An 18,285-nucleotide genomic window follows, 5' to 3' on the forward strand; every position below is an offset into this window, starting at 1 on the left:
TCCCTGTGCCTGTCACGTGAGGAGGCCTGTAACCCTCGACACAGCCAGCGGAGTCTTCTTGCTGAGTCCAGGAGCTGGTCTGGAGTCCTCACTCTCCTGAAAAGCTCTAGTGGCCTCAGCAAATCCTCAAATAAGGAGGTTTGACGTTAATTTCTTTAGGGTACCTGCCAAATATGATTCTAGGTTACCTGAGTCATTTCACGTTGTGTGTTACCTTTGCAAGTGAGATGCCAAGAGCCATATGGATATTTTAAAGACAATTTGGACTCCTTCTTAAGGGGAAAGTTATAATACTCTATATAAACAATACATATTCATTAGGGCAACTTAACTTTAGGTCAAAATTGTATACGTATATTAATAGCACATATACAGTCAGATACATAAACACACAATGTTTTCTTTTAATAGCTTCATCCTTGACCGACTCTAAGAGGTTCTTGGATGACAATCTAGATAACTGCAATTGCTCTCAAGGCCAGTTTACCTTAAATAAATCTGCAACTATTCCATAGTCTGCCACTTGGAAAATTGGAGCTTCTGGGTCTTTATTAATAGCCACAATTGTCTGTGAAACAAAAACACAGAGTTTGACTTTTATAATGGAAACATATCACATAGATTGATAGTTCTATTTTAACTCCTCTTATAACATATTAATAATCTTAAGATGTTGACCAAATAAGATTAATTTGATACATCTGTGCCAATATTGTAAATTTATTAGAAATTTACTGGGTTGGAAGGTAATAAAATTATCTCTTACCCATCACTAGCCCATCTCAGTATTACAAATTTAAAATCAGCTGAGCATGGTGGCTCACACCTGTAATCCCAGTACTCTGGGAGGCGGAGATGGGAAGATTGCATGAGGCCAGGAGTTGGCAACCAGCCTGAGTAACATATTGAGATCTCCATCTCTACAAAAAAAATTTAAAAATCAGCTGGGTGTGGTGGCGAGTGCCTATAGTTCCAGCTCCTTGGGAGGCTGAGCCAGGAGGATCGCTTGAGTCCAGGAATTGGAGGTTGCAGTGAGCTACGATCATACCACTGCACTTCAGGCTGGGCAACAGAGCAAAACTCTGTCTCAAGGAAAAAGGGAAAAAAAAAAGAAATAAAATTATTATTTTTTTAAATTTCTTTTGACTTATGGAAAAAAACAAATGTATACCCAAATTCACAGCCTTTATCCCTCAATTATTTTATCCTCTATATTCTCCATTCTTTTTATTATTTTAAAATTATTATCCTGGGTCTGTCTGAAAATATAAAAACCAATTATCTTACCAACATGTTATTAACGGAGAACTTTAAAACAAAAAATTTTAAGTCCTTTTGTATGCAGCAAATATATGTAATAAGCAAATTACTATGTCTGTTATAAACTATCAAATGTTTCTCTTATCTCCTATAAACTTTTTTTTTTTTTTTTGAGATAGAGTCTTGCTCTGTCACCCTGGCTAGAGTGCAGTGGCATCATCATAGCTCACAGCAACCTCAAACTCCTGGGCTCAAGCGATCCTCCTGCCTTAGCCTCCCGAGTAGCTGGGACTACAGGCACATGCCACCAGGCCCGGATGGGTTTTTTTTTTCTATTTTTAGTAGAGATGGGTGTCTTGCTCTTGCTCAAGCTGGTCTGGAACTTCTGAGCTCAAGTGATCCTCCTGCCTCAGCCTCCAAGAGTGTTACAATTACAGGCATGACCCACCATGCCCAGCCTAAAAATATTCTGAAATGTGAACAGTAAAGAGATTATTAAGAGAATAAGGAGAAATGGTCACTCAAAATCATTCTTTTATTAATATCAGATTTATTTATATATCAAAAATAGCTTGGCATTCCCCACAGATGCTTCTAACACCATTGTAATTAAAGTAAAATTAGAGTTTGACTCTAATGTGGTATCATTTTAATAGACAGTAGATTATGGTAATTCAAACTTCTAGAAGTAAGTTTCTACCTGCCTGTTACTGTATCGTATGAAAACAGCGGGTATTAAAAAATATATTAAGTATTTTGACATAGCCTGACTTAAAATACTATAACATCTGTATAATTCCCTTACAAGGGCTCCTAGAAGAGGTGGGCAGAATATGCCAGAATATCTGAGACTGCAGCACAGTATAATCCAGGTAACTGCCAATCCAGGGAAACATGCCACGTATATTAAGATACATGGTCAGAGACAATAAACAAGTTCCAAATATAAGCCTCAAATCTAAAGGCACAAGGACAAACATTTTAAATCACAGGCATTGATTTGCATTGAGGTATTTCTCTTCTGGGAATGTATAGCCTGCTTCACAGCTATAGCAGAGATTTATTTAATTCATGATGGTTGATGATTCTCCTGAAGGCCACCTAGTCAAACATCTGACAGTTCAATCATCTGAAAGCTTTTTCATCCCACTATATAAAAGTTATTTTTAAAGAAAGAGCACAACTGTGGGCAAGGAACCAGTACAGTATTTAAGAAAAAAGATGTGGGTTGGTTATAGTTTTTCAGATTACCAAAATAATATTCCTGAATTATCAACTGTAAATAACGATGATAAAGTCTTGCTTATCCCCGAACTCTCTTAACAGCTCCTTATAAATTGAAGCTCTTCCTCCTTACAGAGTTCTGAAATATACAGATTGTATTCAACTGTATTATTATGTATATAGTTCAAAAAGTACTTTCGTTACATTAATTCATTTGAAATAACAACCCAATCTTGTATTCATTCAACTATGTCATGATGCTAATTAAAATTGCAGCTTGTAGCCAATGCAACTATTCTAATATCCCATTTTAGAACTTAACCAAAATTACAACTAAAGATCGCCTGCCTCCTACACAAGACAGTGACAACAGGGGTTATGTCTTTCATTTAAGCATCCCCAACATCTAGGACAAGAAAGGTGCTTAATAAATATTTGTTGACTAGATGGAGAGACAAAGGCTTAGTTGAAGTTTATTTTCATGGACTGCCCCCAACACTGGTCTCCTTGTTTCACCTGCTCCCTATTTCCTTTGACATACGCTATCTAGTCTGTCTCTCATGGTCCAGCTCTATTGGCATGGGATGAGAATTTCCACCAGGATCTTCTTGACAAGCAGAATCTTTTATTTTAGAGAGGCAGAATTCTGTGTACATCTGAACTGGTCTGGCTAAAAATGTATTTTAATGCTGCTAGTGTTGGAATGTTGGTTTTTTTTTTTTTATTATTAATGTAGCAATCACCTTTTCCCCACTGGCATTGCTCTTTTCATAGCTCAGTAAAGAAAGCTGCCATCCAACTGTAAAATATGACTGGTTTTGGACCAATTCATTTAGAGCCTACAAAGAGGCAGTGCATGCATTTCTTCAAGTTAGAAGTTAAGCCTGTTAAAAGTTTTATTATCTTTTATATCAAGCTTCCGTCTGAATGGATAAATGCAGGAATGTCAGAGGCATCTCAGACTTCATGAAAGATAAGTTCATAATTCAAACTGTACATTGTTATGCATGAATAAATGTGTCATATTCTGAAATATATGTTCACAGAGTCATTACACAGGACTTCCAGATGTAGTCCAAGTAGCAAGTTGAAATTAAGGGTTTCCTTTACTCACTGCATTTTTGACAATTCCTGAGGCATTAAGATGGCCCAATGCTCCAACCAAAAATGTGTCGGTCACACTTTGGGAACAACTCGGGAAGAAGGGCTCTACTGAGGGTGGGGTGGGACCATTAGGAGACCAGGGTGAAGCAGATGAAGAGGGAATCAGGGATCAGAACCTCATAAACAAGTTAGGTGATTAGAACCTCATCAAGTTGTTTAAGCCTTGCATTTTCTACCCGAAGATTGTCATCAGAGCTGAAAGGGACACTAGTGATCATCACCCAACACCCACGTTTGGCAAACAAAGAAACTGAGGTGCAGACAGGACACACTACGCATTCAGCTAGCAGTGGAGCTGCCACTCGGGTTTGGGCCTCTTTCCACGGCCCAGCACTGCCTCTCTGACCAACAGCACATCTTAAGGCAGCGAACGGTTGCTTATACTTCTTTCAGCTCCCAGATCTACGTTAATATGAATGGTTCCACTGTAAGTACATGGAAATATACCGTGAAACTCAAATTTTAAAATGTGAGAACTTTTCCTCTTAGCATGATTGCTGTGTACAATTACCTTGCTGTCTTTCATCCCAGCTAAATGTTGGATGGCTCCAGATATCCCAACAGCAATATAAAGTTCCTGAAATAAAAGAGATCACATTATTGATATGTACTCATATAATACTTTCCAAAGTGTTCGCTATTCGCAATTTAAGTCCTAGGCAAAAGATATGTTAAATAAAATAGATGCAACACATATCACTTAAACTATGCTTTCCCTTTTCTCTGATCATCTTAATCTACATTTCTCTTTTTCCTATGAATTCCTATAATAGTGGTGGTATATTGATAAATATTAGATAATGAGGATTACTGAGCATTTACTATGTGCCAGACACTGTGTTAACCATTTTATGTCAAGTATCTTAATCTCACAATTACCTCTGACGTAGCACTTTTCATCTGTGGCACTCATTTGAATATCACTGCACAACTCATACACATAGTATATACCCCTTCACAAGGTACACACATTGTATATTAACATATGAACACATATACCCAAACATATTAAAACAGATTTTGACTTAGTTGTTTGTCTTTTCACAAAGGGATATTTGTTAAAATGGTAATTAGGATACATTTATTAAGCTTAGCATTTTGAAAAACCAGTAATATAATTCAGTGGTTCTAAACACATACACAATTTCCCTGAATAAAAAAATAACAAACTAATTTTTTTTTTTTTGAGACACAGTCTCACACTATTGCCCTGGCTAGAGTACAGTGGCATCATCATAGCTCACTGCAACCTCCAACTCCTGGGCTCAAGCGATCCTCCTGCCTCAGCCTCCCGAGTAGCTGGGACTACAGGTGCACACCACCATGCCCGGCTAATTTTTCCATTTTTAGTAGAGACGGGCTTTCACTATTGCTCAGGCTGGTCTTGAACTCCTGAGCTCAAGCGATCCTCCCGCCTCAGCCTCCCTGAGTGCTAGGATTACAGGTGTGAGCCACTGCACCCTGCCGTAACAAACTTCTTATAAGGCACAGGCTGAACCTTTGTATTTCCAGCACCTAATAAAAAGGCCTCCATACTGTAGTTTCTCAGTAAATGCTGAAGATGATATATGCACCTCTTCTTGCGTCTCTGCCCTCAATAATTACAAAGGGAATGATGACTGACTACTGTTCTGTCCCCTTATCTATAATTTTTAAAGAACCCATGTTTGAAAATTAAAACTATCATCATGGAAAACTGATTTAGTAAGTGTTTAATTAAAAGAGCTTAGCTGCTTCATTCTGTCCACTAGGCATAATTAAAGCTTCAACTGAAAACCTTTTCCCACACGTAAACTGAACTAACAAGTCCTGGCTTGGGTAGGAGGTGCACCCACCATGCAACCAGACTGACACTACAGTTTTGTCACGACTGACAGTAAAGTCTTTCCTCAATATGAATAATACATGGAAGCCACTGAAGGTGGCTCTGTCACACGTAGTTTTATTACATGGCAGATACTTCAAAGGCAATGACAGTGGCAGGGGGGCCCACCCTGTTTTCTGCACTGCTTATGATCTAACTTAACAACTGTTCACTCTAAAATATGAGGATTTTTCAACTAGGGCCTAGGAATAATGTTATTGCCTCCTAATATTACGATTTTTCATAGCACCTAAGTGTACATGGCCACATACAAGTCAATTCCCTTCTTGGGGCCTCACTTTCTCTAACTATAAACAGAAGAGGTACAGCCCCAGCATTGGTGCTTGTTTAAAAAAACTAATGTACAGCCACAGCTGAAAACCACTATGACAGGCGATCCCTCAGCCCTCCGGCAGTCCGAATCCTTTAACTGTCCAGCACGTTGGTGGTCTATCCCTAGACCTTATCTTTAAAGGCATAAAGTGGCCAACTGCTTCCAAAGCAGCAGGATACCACTGGGTAACCTGGAAAAGGAAACAATCTAGTCCTCAAAGTGAGTTAATTATCTAAAAATGAGCTGAGTTTGTTTTCTGATTCAACTTGCTCTATAGTTATCGAACGTCTAAAGATAAGTAAGAGCAATTTGGCTTAGAGAGACCGTGCCTTAGGGTGGTGAAGCACACTGCAGAAGGCAAACTGTATGAGTAAGGATAAAAAAGCAATTGCTCCATGATCCTACCTTGAAAGTATCCAGTGTGTCAATTATGACCATACACAGTTGGACAATGCAATAAGGCCCCGGCATTATACTGTCTCCTCAGATGTGGACACTCACAAGAGTGATAAACAACCTTCTTTTCTTTGAAAAAGCACAACTATTTTCTATTTAAGATTTAAAGGTAACTTCAAGTGATAATATTAAGGTTATTTCAGTTTATTCTGGCTAGCATTTCATTTATAAAGGGACATTCATTAAACTGTTAATCAACATATACTTATTAAAGCTCACATTCAGGAAAACCAGGCCAACAAATTCTGATGTAAAGATTGTTAAAGCAAGTTTTTTAGCCAGGCAAACAGACAAACTGTCCCACTAAGCACTCTTCCTAACCACTCTTCTAGGTGTACTCTCAAAGCAAGCACTGGAAAAGATCAATAGTCCTATAAATGAGTCTCTCTGACATACATGCCTACATTAAAATTCAACAAGTCTTAAAAGCTCCATTTGTATCATAAAATGCTAATAAAAATGTTGATTCACTCTGGCAGTAAATATAAACATAATATAAATGAAATTTACTTTAAAACCCCTGCCTCTCCCAAAATGAATTCCATTGACTTTAACCATAAATGTCACTGAGGAAGTAACATTCTGGGCCAGAACAAATCGAAGGCAAGTGCTCCAGGGCCATTTCTACCTTTCTGATCAGCATCAATAATCCAAATGGATCAACATGACCAAAAGGACTTTATTCTACTGTCTTGCAAACATGGTTCTCTGAGTAAATATAAAAGCATTGAAACAACAGCCCCAAAGGAGTCCAGGGATTTTGGCTGCTGTTCTGAGGCTCAGATAGCTTTCTCAGGCAGGAAGAGAGGCTTTTTTCTTCCTTTTTAAAAAACATGTACAGGCAATTAGACTAATATTCTAGTCTAATTCCTCACGGTTCAGAAAGCATTTTTGTATTTCAAAAATAATAATTACTATATACAAAACTCGTCACAGATGCTAATTTATGGAGCACTTCAGATACGGCTTCACAACAAAACGAGACAATCCCTGCCCTGAGGCACTTTCCTTTTAAATCAGATATAAGATAATTTGGAGAGAAAATGAGAGATGTTGGAAGGGAGAACAGCAATTAAGTGCTCAAAAAGAGGTGGGATTAAAGAAAAGAACAGACACAGAAAGGAGGGATAGATAGTTCTAGAAACTTTACAATCTAGAAGAGTGAAAGAACAGATCAACCCACAAGGCTGGTAGCAGTTTAGGTTGGTCACTCTGTGATGCAAGAATGGGGACTGTGGGAAGAAGTGAAGCCACAGGACAGGAAGAAGACTAGAGGTTATTCTGAAATATAAAGCGCACTGACCTTAACACAAACAAGGACTGGCAAAAGAAAACACTTTTTCTTTGCCAAAACCTAAAAAAAACCCTATAGCTATAGAGTCATCTAAAGAACTTGGGGGCTGAGGTCTAAACCACTTCACAGTGGGCTGAGATGGAAACAGCAACAGCACTCAGAAACTGCTGCATCTGATACGATTTAACAGAGATTTATCCGGGGAATATATTGCTGTGGTTAAGAACTTAGGCTCTGAAGACTCACTGCCTGGGTTCAAATCCCAGCTCTGCCATCTGATAGACACATGACTGTGGGTCAGTTATTTAACCTCTCTATCCTTCAGTTTTGCTCATCTGAAAAACTGGGATTTTAAGAACTCCTACTTCATAGGGTACTTACTACAAAGGCTTTAGTCCTTAGCATAGTATCTGGTACACATTGGTTGAGGTTTGTTTAAATATTGATTCCTTCAGCCCACTGGCTGGCCAGGTGGGCTCCTGGGGTGGTCTCAGGATTACCATGTACAGCTGAACAGGCTGTACACTGAACAACTCTGGAAGGAGGGACCATTCGTATCATAGTCACTACAGACCTGCTTTCTTATTACAATAATTTTCCAACAGATGGCAGTAAAATAACTCAAAAAGAGGGTACTTTATAATTCATACAAAAGAGTTGTACAGACGAGTGGAAGTGTGGGTGGTCAGAATCCCCTGTGGTACAAATATTATACTTTTCTAAGTGTACCATAACAGGAAAGAGTTGAGCAGCACTGGTTAACTGATTTTACTGGTGTTGATATTGTTGTTGGACCTTACAGGTAAAATAAAGGTAACTAATTCTGTCCCCTGTCCTCAAGAAGCTCACAGTCTAACAATACAGGCTAAGGGCAAAGTCATAAAAATCTGTAATCAAATAAAGGAAAACGGCAAAGAAGCGTGAGAGAGCTCTGATCTCTCATGCAATCCCTCACTTTCTGTCCCTGCTACTGAGAAATGGAAAGGGCTTCATGAGCAGAAAGCAGACCAGGGAATATCTTTACCCTCTGCCAGGCAGGGGCCCACTTTTGCAATCTATCCCCATCTGTTCCTATTCCCTTAGTCCTTCAGACAAAACAAGCTTTTTAAAGCAGGGTTTAATGGTTCTAGCTTGCTGCTAAAACTGCATGTCTGAGAATCAAAGGGATGACTGGAATGAAATCCTCATACTTTTACAGAAATCTAACCAATCTGCAGATTCAGCATGGTAAGAGTGTTCTCTCATGGATGATTATGTTTTAGCTGCCTTCTTCAGAAAGTAAGTATATACTAACATTACTCCCGCTTTACCCAAACCTTGTGCTGAAAATCTGGAATTCTAAGACTGCTATATGAGTTTAGTGCAGAAGCCAAGGGGAAAGCTGCCCCCTACCCACATGTTGCATTTTAGCCTACACTGTTGTTAAGTACAAAACAGAGACATTCATTCAATATATTCCTATACCTTGTAAGCCACATATTTAATTTTAAATTTTCTAGTAGCCACATTAAAAAGAAACAGGTAAAACTAACTTTAATAATATATCTCATTTCAGATTAATACCATTTCAAGTATCCAATAGCCACGTATAGCTTAGTGGTTATCATGTTGGACAGTACAAATCCAAAATTACCATAGAACAAACTAAAGAAGAGCTTTCTCATAAGCTCTACTAGGGTACCATGGTCAAACTATTGTCATGGTTTGACAACAGATCTAGAGATAGAATGGCATTAGTCTAGTGTGTCTGCTTTGCCGTATTGGCTCAGAACAAGACCATTTATAGGTTGTTTTAAACTCAGTGAGTGAACCAAAAAGGAAAGTCAGCAGTGTGGCAGAGCCAAAGACTAACATTAGAGGCAGCAAGATTAAACAAGAGAGTAGACAGTAGAAAGAGCCACAAACAGAGGACGAAAGTCCATCAATCTTCAGGTAGTGTGGCCCACTCTAGGAAAACCAAAAGCACATGAAAACTACTGGTTTAATGTAATAAGCTTATACTCTAAAAAGCAACTCTCCACAACTATCACATTTTGTTCTCTAGTAAGTTATATTTTTTTCTTTAAACTCTAGACAGACCTGAAAAAAAATCTATCCTTAAAAACTCACAATTCTCAAAAAAATACCTAAAATATGAATCAAAAAATTAAAATGGAAATTTAAAAATACTTGGAACAAAATGCCAAGAAAGGCAGGTATATCAGAACATGTAGGGTACAGCTAAAGTGATACTTAGAAAGACATCTATAACCTTAAATGCACATTAGAAAACAAGGATAGAAAATTAGCAAACTAAGATCTCAACTCAAGAAAGTTGAAAATCAGCAAAAAAACAATCATTATCTTTATTTAATCACAATTATAACTAAAAAAAATAAAACCAGAAAGAGCAGGGCTCAGATCTTGACTCTCCCACTTATCAATCTGTGCTTTTGGGCAAGTTATTCAACTTCTCAAAGGCTCAGTCTCCTCGTCTGTAAAATGGGGATGCATACCTGCAGCGAATAGGACTGCTGTGATGAATTAAATAACAAAATGCATGCAAATTGCTCAAAATATGTTCGATATTACTATAATGCTATCATTATTTCTAAAATTACTACTAAATCTTTAAACTAGAAGCCATTTTTAATGTGTTATAGTTCTCAATAGAACAGAAGACAGCCAATTATAATAAATTTCACTGTGAACTATACCTACAGTCAAGTTGTTACTAATGATATAATTTTTCTGGGGTAATGTATTGGGAAAATTTCTTTTCACTCATAACTTTAGTATCTTCTTTGCATTTAGTACTATCAAAATTTCTGCCCAACTTTCTAGACAGTGTTTGCTTACGAAGTTGGGGTACATTTCTTAATAAATTTCTAACATAATCTTAGTGCAGGGATACATATCCCAGATGCAGGTACCAAGACATATCAAGTTGGCCACATAAAAAAATACACATGAAGTTGAAATTACATGAGTTTATGATATAAACTCACAAATTCACTTTTTTCTGGAATTGGAACAGTATTCTGCCTGCAGCAACTTCAGATCTGCTTTACTTTAAACAAAGTAGAATGGAGAGATTTAAACATTTACTCTTTTGTTTATATGAAATATGAATATGAGTGGAGTAGTTAAATCTGGAGCATTCAGAGCAGAAAAACCAAGCCAATATCACTTCCTCTCTAAAAAAAAAAAAAATGTTTTAAATTTCTTTTCTATCAAATGTTTCCTTTTTCTAGATGGAGGTGGGGGAGGAACGTGAAAAACTACATTGAAAAAAACTTTTAAACACATCAGGTAAGTAGTTCTAATTAAACTAGAGTTCAGAGATCCATGTTATGTGCTCGAAAACAATACTCCTATGACTGCCTCAGCCAGGACAAGAGTTTTACAGAAGGGTAAATGCTTTCTCAACCTTCTTTACTCAACAGCCTATAAAGGCATAACCTTAACAGCAACTATCACGGCTAAAACATAATACACACACACAGGACAAATGGCCAGGTTAGGAGTTAAATGAATTTATCATAGCAAATAACGAATGTGTCTTTGAGAAATAGATTAACTGACTGTATTTTCTAATTACTGCAAGCCTCCTGTGCATTAATATTGCTATATTTCATCTTGCAGCTCATATAAACGGCCAAACTATTTCCTCTGTTTGCCAAATTGTGTTTAAGTCTCTTCTCTTTTTTGAAGAATCCCCAAAGCGCAAAGCACAACTATCTGTGGCTCTTTCCTCAAACAGCTCTCTGCCTGTGCTATAGAATTCTCAGGCAGAATTCTGGCTAAACTGAGTATTACATGAATGGAAGATTTTACCCACACTCTTGGTTTGAAGCTTTACATCCCATCTGTCAGACAATGCCCCTGTAACTAAGACTAGCTTCTGGTTTATCAGAATTCAAGACAGCATACTAATCATCACAGTCACGTGTATAAAACTATCTATGATATGCCAGTAACTACACTCTATTTTAAACACATTTTCTCATTTAACTATGGCAAAAACTCTATAGAGTGGCAATTACTCCCATTTTATAGACGAGAAAGCAGAGGCTCAGGCAGGCTTGCTGTGTTGTCCAAGGTTATACACATCTAGTAAAAAGTAGGCTTCCCCGACTCCAGCCTCATTGAGGTATATTTGACAAAAATTGTATATATTTAAGATGTATAACTGGATGTTTTGACATACATATACATTGTGAAATGATTACCACAATCAAGCTAATTAACATATTCATCACCTCAGATAGTTACCTTTTTTTGGGTAGTGAGAATACTTAAGACTTACTCTCTTAACAAATTTCAAGTATACAATCCAGTATTACTAACTATAGTCACCATTCTGTACAATAGATCCTGAGAACATTCCTCTTGCATAACTGAAACTTTGTACCCTCTGACCAACATCTCCCCATTTCCCCCACCTCCCAGGCCTGGGCAACCACCATTCTACTCCCTTAAAAGGCAGGCTTCTTAACCTAAGTCCTTTGATTCTATATCACATTATGACTCAGTATTGTTATAGTACTGGTAATATGCTTTAACTGAAGTTACCAGTCTGTTAAAACTCCAGTAAATATATTTATTTTAGAGAAAAATCTCTAAAACAAGATTAGATCAGATGAATAGCCAATTAAGTTTGCATGTTAAAGAAAGCATTGTCAACTTTAGCTAACATTGGCTTTTAACCCATGTTACTAGAAGTATCAGTTTGCACATTAGCTCTGAGTTTCCTTATCGTGAATAATGACATAAGCTACACCCTTTAGACTGAGTGCTCTGTCAACCACCGCATGTCCATTAGGACGCCTCCAGTGCAGACCTCCACTCACATGCACCAGCTGTAAAGACATCAGAGAGGCTGACATAGAAGAGGCAGGACTCTGAAATTATTTCTTATTTTTGATGTTTGTTTAATTTATGTAACCTGCACTGAAAACTTTTCAACTAAAGATTTTGACCTGGTTTTCAATGAAGTCAGTATCTTGTTCCAAATAACTGTTAAAGGGAAATGTCTAGAAGCAAAGCCAAAAAATGAATTTGGAAGAAAAAACAGCAGTCCTTATCTACCTTCTTAAGATTTTTCTCAAGAATGGACATCCTATGGCTCAGTAGATGGACATGGTTCTTTTTAGTCAAAGAATATGTAGTCAAAGATTCCTTGAAATTTTAAATTCATTCTTAGAGGTAAGTTCCTCCATGTTCTCTTTACCAGCCCACCTTTTCTCCCAAGAGGCACAGGGTCCCAAGCTAATGACCTCTTCACAACTAGCCTAGTTAAAACATGCCCAAAGCAAATGGCAATTCATATCACCAGCATATGCTTCATTATATAACTCACATTTTTTTGTTCAGAATGTAAATTTAATAACCCAGTTGCTCAAATACAAAGTCAAGAGACTTTAAAACAAGGACATTATATTGTGACATGCAATTCAAAAATTTAAATGTAAACTAGAAAAAGTGAAATTTCAGCTCTTGCCCTTTTAGTACTGTTTTTTAACTGCAGATTTTGATTACATATGATATATAAGACCTGAAACAAGTTTTTCTTAATATTTCCACATTAAAATATAATTTTAATATTTAACTATTTTGTAACTAAATGCTTTGCATTTACCTAATCAGCTTCAATACTAATTCACAGATTTTTCATTGTGGGAAAATATACTTCAAGTATACCAGAAATGATGGAAATTATTTTATTCCATCTAAAATTATTCAGATGGTTAATTCATATTGAAATATTTATGTATGTGACATCAAAATACTTGGATATATAATCAAGTCTATTATAAAGCTTTGCATTTTAGCAGATCAAATAAAAAGTTTATCTATCAAAATTTCTACCAGTAAGGTTCTTTAACTGATCCAAGTCAAACTTACTAATTCTACATATCTATCTAGAATTTTGGAGTTGTAGGAAATCTTTGAAATTATACATGCAATCTCTTTATCAATGAAAAAAATCAAGACCCCAGGGAACGAAGCTGGCACTAAAACTTATGTCTACTGACTTCTAAGTAGTATTCTTTGTACTCATCAAGCTACCTATTTCCCAAATTACTAAGAGCTAGTAGGTCAACGCTTACACATAGCCTTTCTTGATGTTTAATCTAACATTATTAAGATAACTTCTATGTCAAGAAGTCTATGACAGCTACAAAGCAACCAGAGGAAAACAATTTGAAGGTTCTTCAAAAAGTTATACATAAAATTACCATATGACCCACTAATTCCAATCCTATGTATATACCACAAAGAATTGACAAGAGGGACTCAAAGGGATACTTGTATGTGAATGTTCATAGCAGCATCATTTACAGTAGCCAAAAGGTGAAACTAAAACAACCCAAGTGTTCCTCAACACATGAATGGATAAATAAAACGTTTACAGATTATTGGAATATTATTCATCCATAAAAAGGAATGAAGTTCTGATACATGCTACAACATAGATGAAATTTGAAAACGTGCTAAATTAAATAAGTCAGTTACAAAAGACAAATATTGTTTGATTCTACTTGTGTAAAATATCTAGAATAGGCAAATTCCTAATGACAGAAAGTAGATTAGCAATTACCAGGGACTGAGGTAGGGGGTAATGAGGAATTATTACTTAATGGGTACAGAGTGTCGGTCTGTGGTGATGAAAACTTTTGGAAACAGTTGGTTTCCAGATGTTTGCACAACATTGTGAATATAATTACTGTCACTTAATAGTACACTTAAAAATGGTTAAAATGTCAAATTTTATGGTATATAACAAAAAAGTCATTAGAAAGTTATCACCTTGACAGAAATCTTCACATAATTTCCCATCTTCAAAAAACTTAATTCTAAAATCTTGTGGTTTTGATAATTATAAAAAATAGTTAACATATATTAAAAAAATAATAATAACAAGGGAAATTGGGTACAAGATTTATAGGAATTTGCTGCACTATCTTCACAATTTTTCTTTAAATCTAAAATTGTTCTAAAAAAGTTATTTTCTTTAAAAAAAAAGCAACCTGAATTGTGAAGTTCAGCCCAAGTTACACAAAGATTTCTTGAAGCACCTTCTAAAGTTCTAAGAATTGGAGTAGAGCTAATAACATGGGGAAAAAGTAATGCCAGTGAGAAAATAATAAATTTACTATGCATCCAAACTAACTAGAGATCCTCTAAAGCAATCTCACTTTAAGTAAATGGAATATATTCCTCCTGCCCCAAATGCCATTTCCCAAATTCCCTTTCAGACTAAGACTGGCTAATATCACTATATAACTAAACTAAGTTATTAAAATGTCCTTCTGCACATCTTAGTACTCATATCTTTGGCCTGAAGTAAACACAACTATTAAATTACATATGCTAAATAAGCAATTATCTATTGAATTAACATTTCCTTCTTGTACACTGTCTTCTGTTCTTTGACATTCATGTGTGTATTTACACATGCGAAGCCATACATGAGAAATTAGTTTTTAGATGAAAGAACCAAAACTACACAGTTAGAATAAGAAGAGAAATTCAGAATAGTTTTATTCCTTTCAAGTTACCACACCAAGATAGCTTCAACAAAGATTTGCTGTCTACTCTCATTGATTTTCATGCCAGCTATTAAATTAGATTCACTATCTACAAGGCATATCAAGTATCATTATCAGTGGCATGCTTTTAAAGTTATAGTATACATGTAAAAAAGAATTCAATGGACTCTCTGAAACTTAAAATTTTTAACTTTATATAATAAAATTATAATAGATAAAAAACTTCACTGATATTGGTCCTCTGGAATAAATGTTTAATCAGTCTAATAAAAACTAGCTGAGAAAACAAATCAAAGATATAATTAGAACTCTTAATTTTTGGAAATTAACTTTTTAACTACTACACAACCAAACAATTTATATATCCAAACCACAGTTTATAAATTCTACAACTTCTCCTTTGTCATTTTAAGCTTCACTGTTAGGGCTTTGATCATCCAGGCCATGGAACTACCTTTAAGAAGCATGCTCAGGGTGTTTTCTGGACCTCAGGTCCATACAGCATTTCTTTTTGTCCTCTTGGGAATAGAACATCAATTGCTTTCAGCTAAATGCACTCACATATGAATATTTTAGTACAATTTAATGCTTCTATACCAACCCCAAAGGAACAGAGCATCAATTTGTGAGCATAGTTCTCTTGGAGTTAAAAGCCAAGCTAGATAATGCAGTATGAAAGCAGTTGTCAATCTTCAGCTTTTTAGCAAGTTAGAAGGGCAGCCCATAAATTCAGTCCCAGCAGTATACAAATAACTCTATAAAGTTTGTTCCTGCACAGACTTTTCAACAATAGTGAATTTTCAAAAGAAAGCTGAGAAAAAAAATTTATTATGTTGGTAAGTTCTCCCCAAACTGCTTATTCATCTGGTAAACTGACTTCTACTCACAGTCTCAGAATTATAAATGGACAACTGGTCTGTAAGTAAAATACCAAAATACAGCCAAACTAAGAAGTTGCACTAAGTATAAGAACACATTTCCCTGGCATTAGATAACAGATTCTTTAATGACTGCAGTATGCTTATATGTTTGGATGGTTAGGAAGGTAAAGGTCGGCATCATCAACATAACTAATAGAAGGCAATCCAGAAATAAATATAAAATGGGAATTACCACCAAACATGCCAAGCCTTAAAAGGACATACTAATTAAATCCTAGTCATAGCATAAATCTGAAACTCTATGAAGCTCAACAAATATTAATATTAATGCACTATCAAAATCCAATGAGTCTGTCAAACATTAAAGAAGAATTCAAGATCTGTTCACAATTTCAAAACAAAAAACCTCTTAGCAAACAAGGATTTATGACAGTAACTATAAAAATAGCTAACACACAGCACTTACTACATGCCAGGTGCAGTTTTAAGTGTTTTATATGTATTAACCCATTTAACCCTGTTTTACATATATTAACTAACTTAATCTTTAAAACTACAGTATGAAGTATGGACAATCATTACCACCATTAGACAGTTGAGAAAACTGTGGCACAAAGAGGTTAAGTGATTTGTCTGAAGTCACAGAGCAAGCAAGTGGTAATGTTAAGAGCTGAATCCAGGCAACACGGCTGGACTCTTACCCATTTTTAACCACTATAGGATACTGCCTATTGTAGGGAAATTTTTTAAATCTGATAAAGGATATCCACCAAAAACAGACAGAAAACATTATACTTATGGTAAAACATTGGAAGAATTTCCTTGAAAATTAGAGATAGGGATGTTTATTATCACCATTTATCTTCAATAATGTCTAGGAAGCCATATCTTACACACAATAAAAACGAAATTAAACAATAGGATGAAATAAAATTTTATTATTTCCAGAAAACATGACTATGTTTGTACAATACCCAAGAGAATCTACAGATAAATTAATAAGAGCAATATAAAAATATCAATTATATTCCCATATGTCTTTATATCAAAAATTATAAAACTATCTAAATAAATGGAGAAATAAAATCATGGTTATAGAGAGAGGACCAAACACTGCAAATATGTCAACTCTCTCCAAATTAATCTATACATCCAACGTTCCTCACTTGAAGAATTTTTGATACCTGAATATTTGTTACAATACATAGTATTTCAACCCAGGAGTCATATTCAAATAAAGAAACTACCAGGAAATGTTCGTGAGTGCACATTTAAGGTGCTTATGAATCTGAGAGACTGTCCAGTCTACTCAGCAGTGGTATTTCAGCTATTTTCCTGACAGAATCGCATTTTGTGCTCACATTCTATAACCGCAAGCAAAGGGAATACAAAGAGACGTGCAATTTGAGATATTTTTCATCTCACTGCTTGATCTAAGGCTTCAGACAATGGTTCACAGCCATCTATTTCTGGAATCTCAGGAGCTGACAAGAGAAAACTGTCCACCACTTCTCTGGATCTCACAGTAAGCCCCTTTGCTAGATCCCTTCCACACACCTTGATTCACCACCAAATCTCACTCAGGCAACTTTTCAATCAATAAATTGTCATTTTTAAATGGCCTTAGTTATTAGCCAAGAGTTATCTGCATTAATCACATACCTAACATATTTTCTCATTGTTTATTTACATTATGGTATATGTTTGGAGCAGTATAGAAGAAATGTCTAATACTGTACAATTATCACTGCATTCTATCCAAAAACATATCAACCAATGAGCTCAGTGTTAAATAACTAAGTAACTGGTATTTTTAAAAGCTTCATATTATACAGAAATCTTATATAGGTGTTTAAGAAGATTTTATAATGCGGGGAAATTATTTGAGGTTTTGGAAAGACTGGAAACCAGTTATTAATTCTCCCTTTTAGGATAATAAAATATAGACAGGTTCTCTAAAGCTTCAGTATCTACACAACTGCAAGAACAGACTAAACTTGGATAATGAGTTATACCTACATTTCCAATCAAAATCCCAACTGTGGAGCTTGATAAGAGAATTCTAAAACTGCAGAGTAGAATAGAGGACTTAGAATAGCTAAGACAATTTTGGGAAAGAATTGGGAAGGTGGGCATTGCCCAGCCAGATAACTTTATTATAAAGCGTTAAGTGTAATATTGGTACAGTGCTAAATGACTACCCAATAGGACAGAATAGAAAGCCTAGGAATAGACCCACACATATATTAATATGTAAATCTGATATGGAAGAT

The 18,285-nt window shown here is 35.8% G+C and overlaps 1 protein-coding gene across 1 annotated transcript in view; it reads right to left on the bottom strand.

The window, feature by feature from the left end:
* The window catches only part of ETFA (electron transfer flavoprotein subunit alpha), a 76,643-nt gene that overhangs the window by 7,404 nt on the left and 50,954 nt on the right, over positions 1-18,285 (bottom strand). The window contains exons 10-11 of the mRNA XM_069457022.1: positions 4,160-4,225; positions 488-568 (exon numbers count right to left, since the gene is read on the bottom strand). Of these exons, the coding sequence (XP_069313123.1) occupies positions 488-568; positions 4,160-4,225 (147 nt within the window). The remainder of the gene's footprint in view (positions 1-487; positions 569-4,159; positions 4,226-18,285) is intronic.

This window comes from Eulemur rufifrons, chromosome 2, assembly GCF_041146395.1.
Source record: "Eulemur rufifrons isolate Redbay chromosome 2, OSU_ERuf_1, whole genome shotgun sequence".
In the NCBI taxonomy this organism is placed as follows: Eukaryota; Metazoa; Chordata; class Mammalia; order Primates; family Lemuridae; genus Eulemur; species Eulemur rufifrons.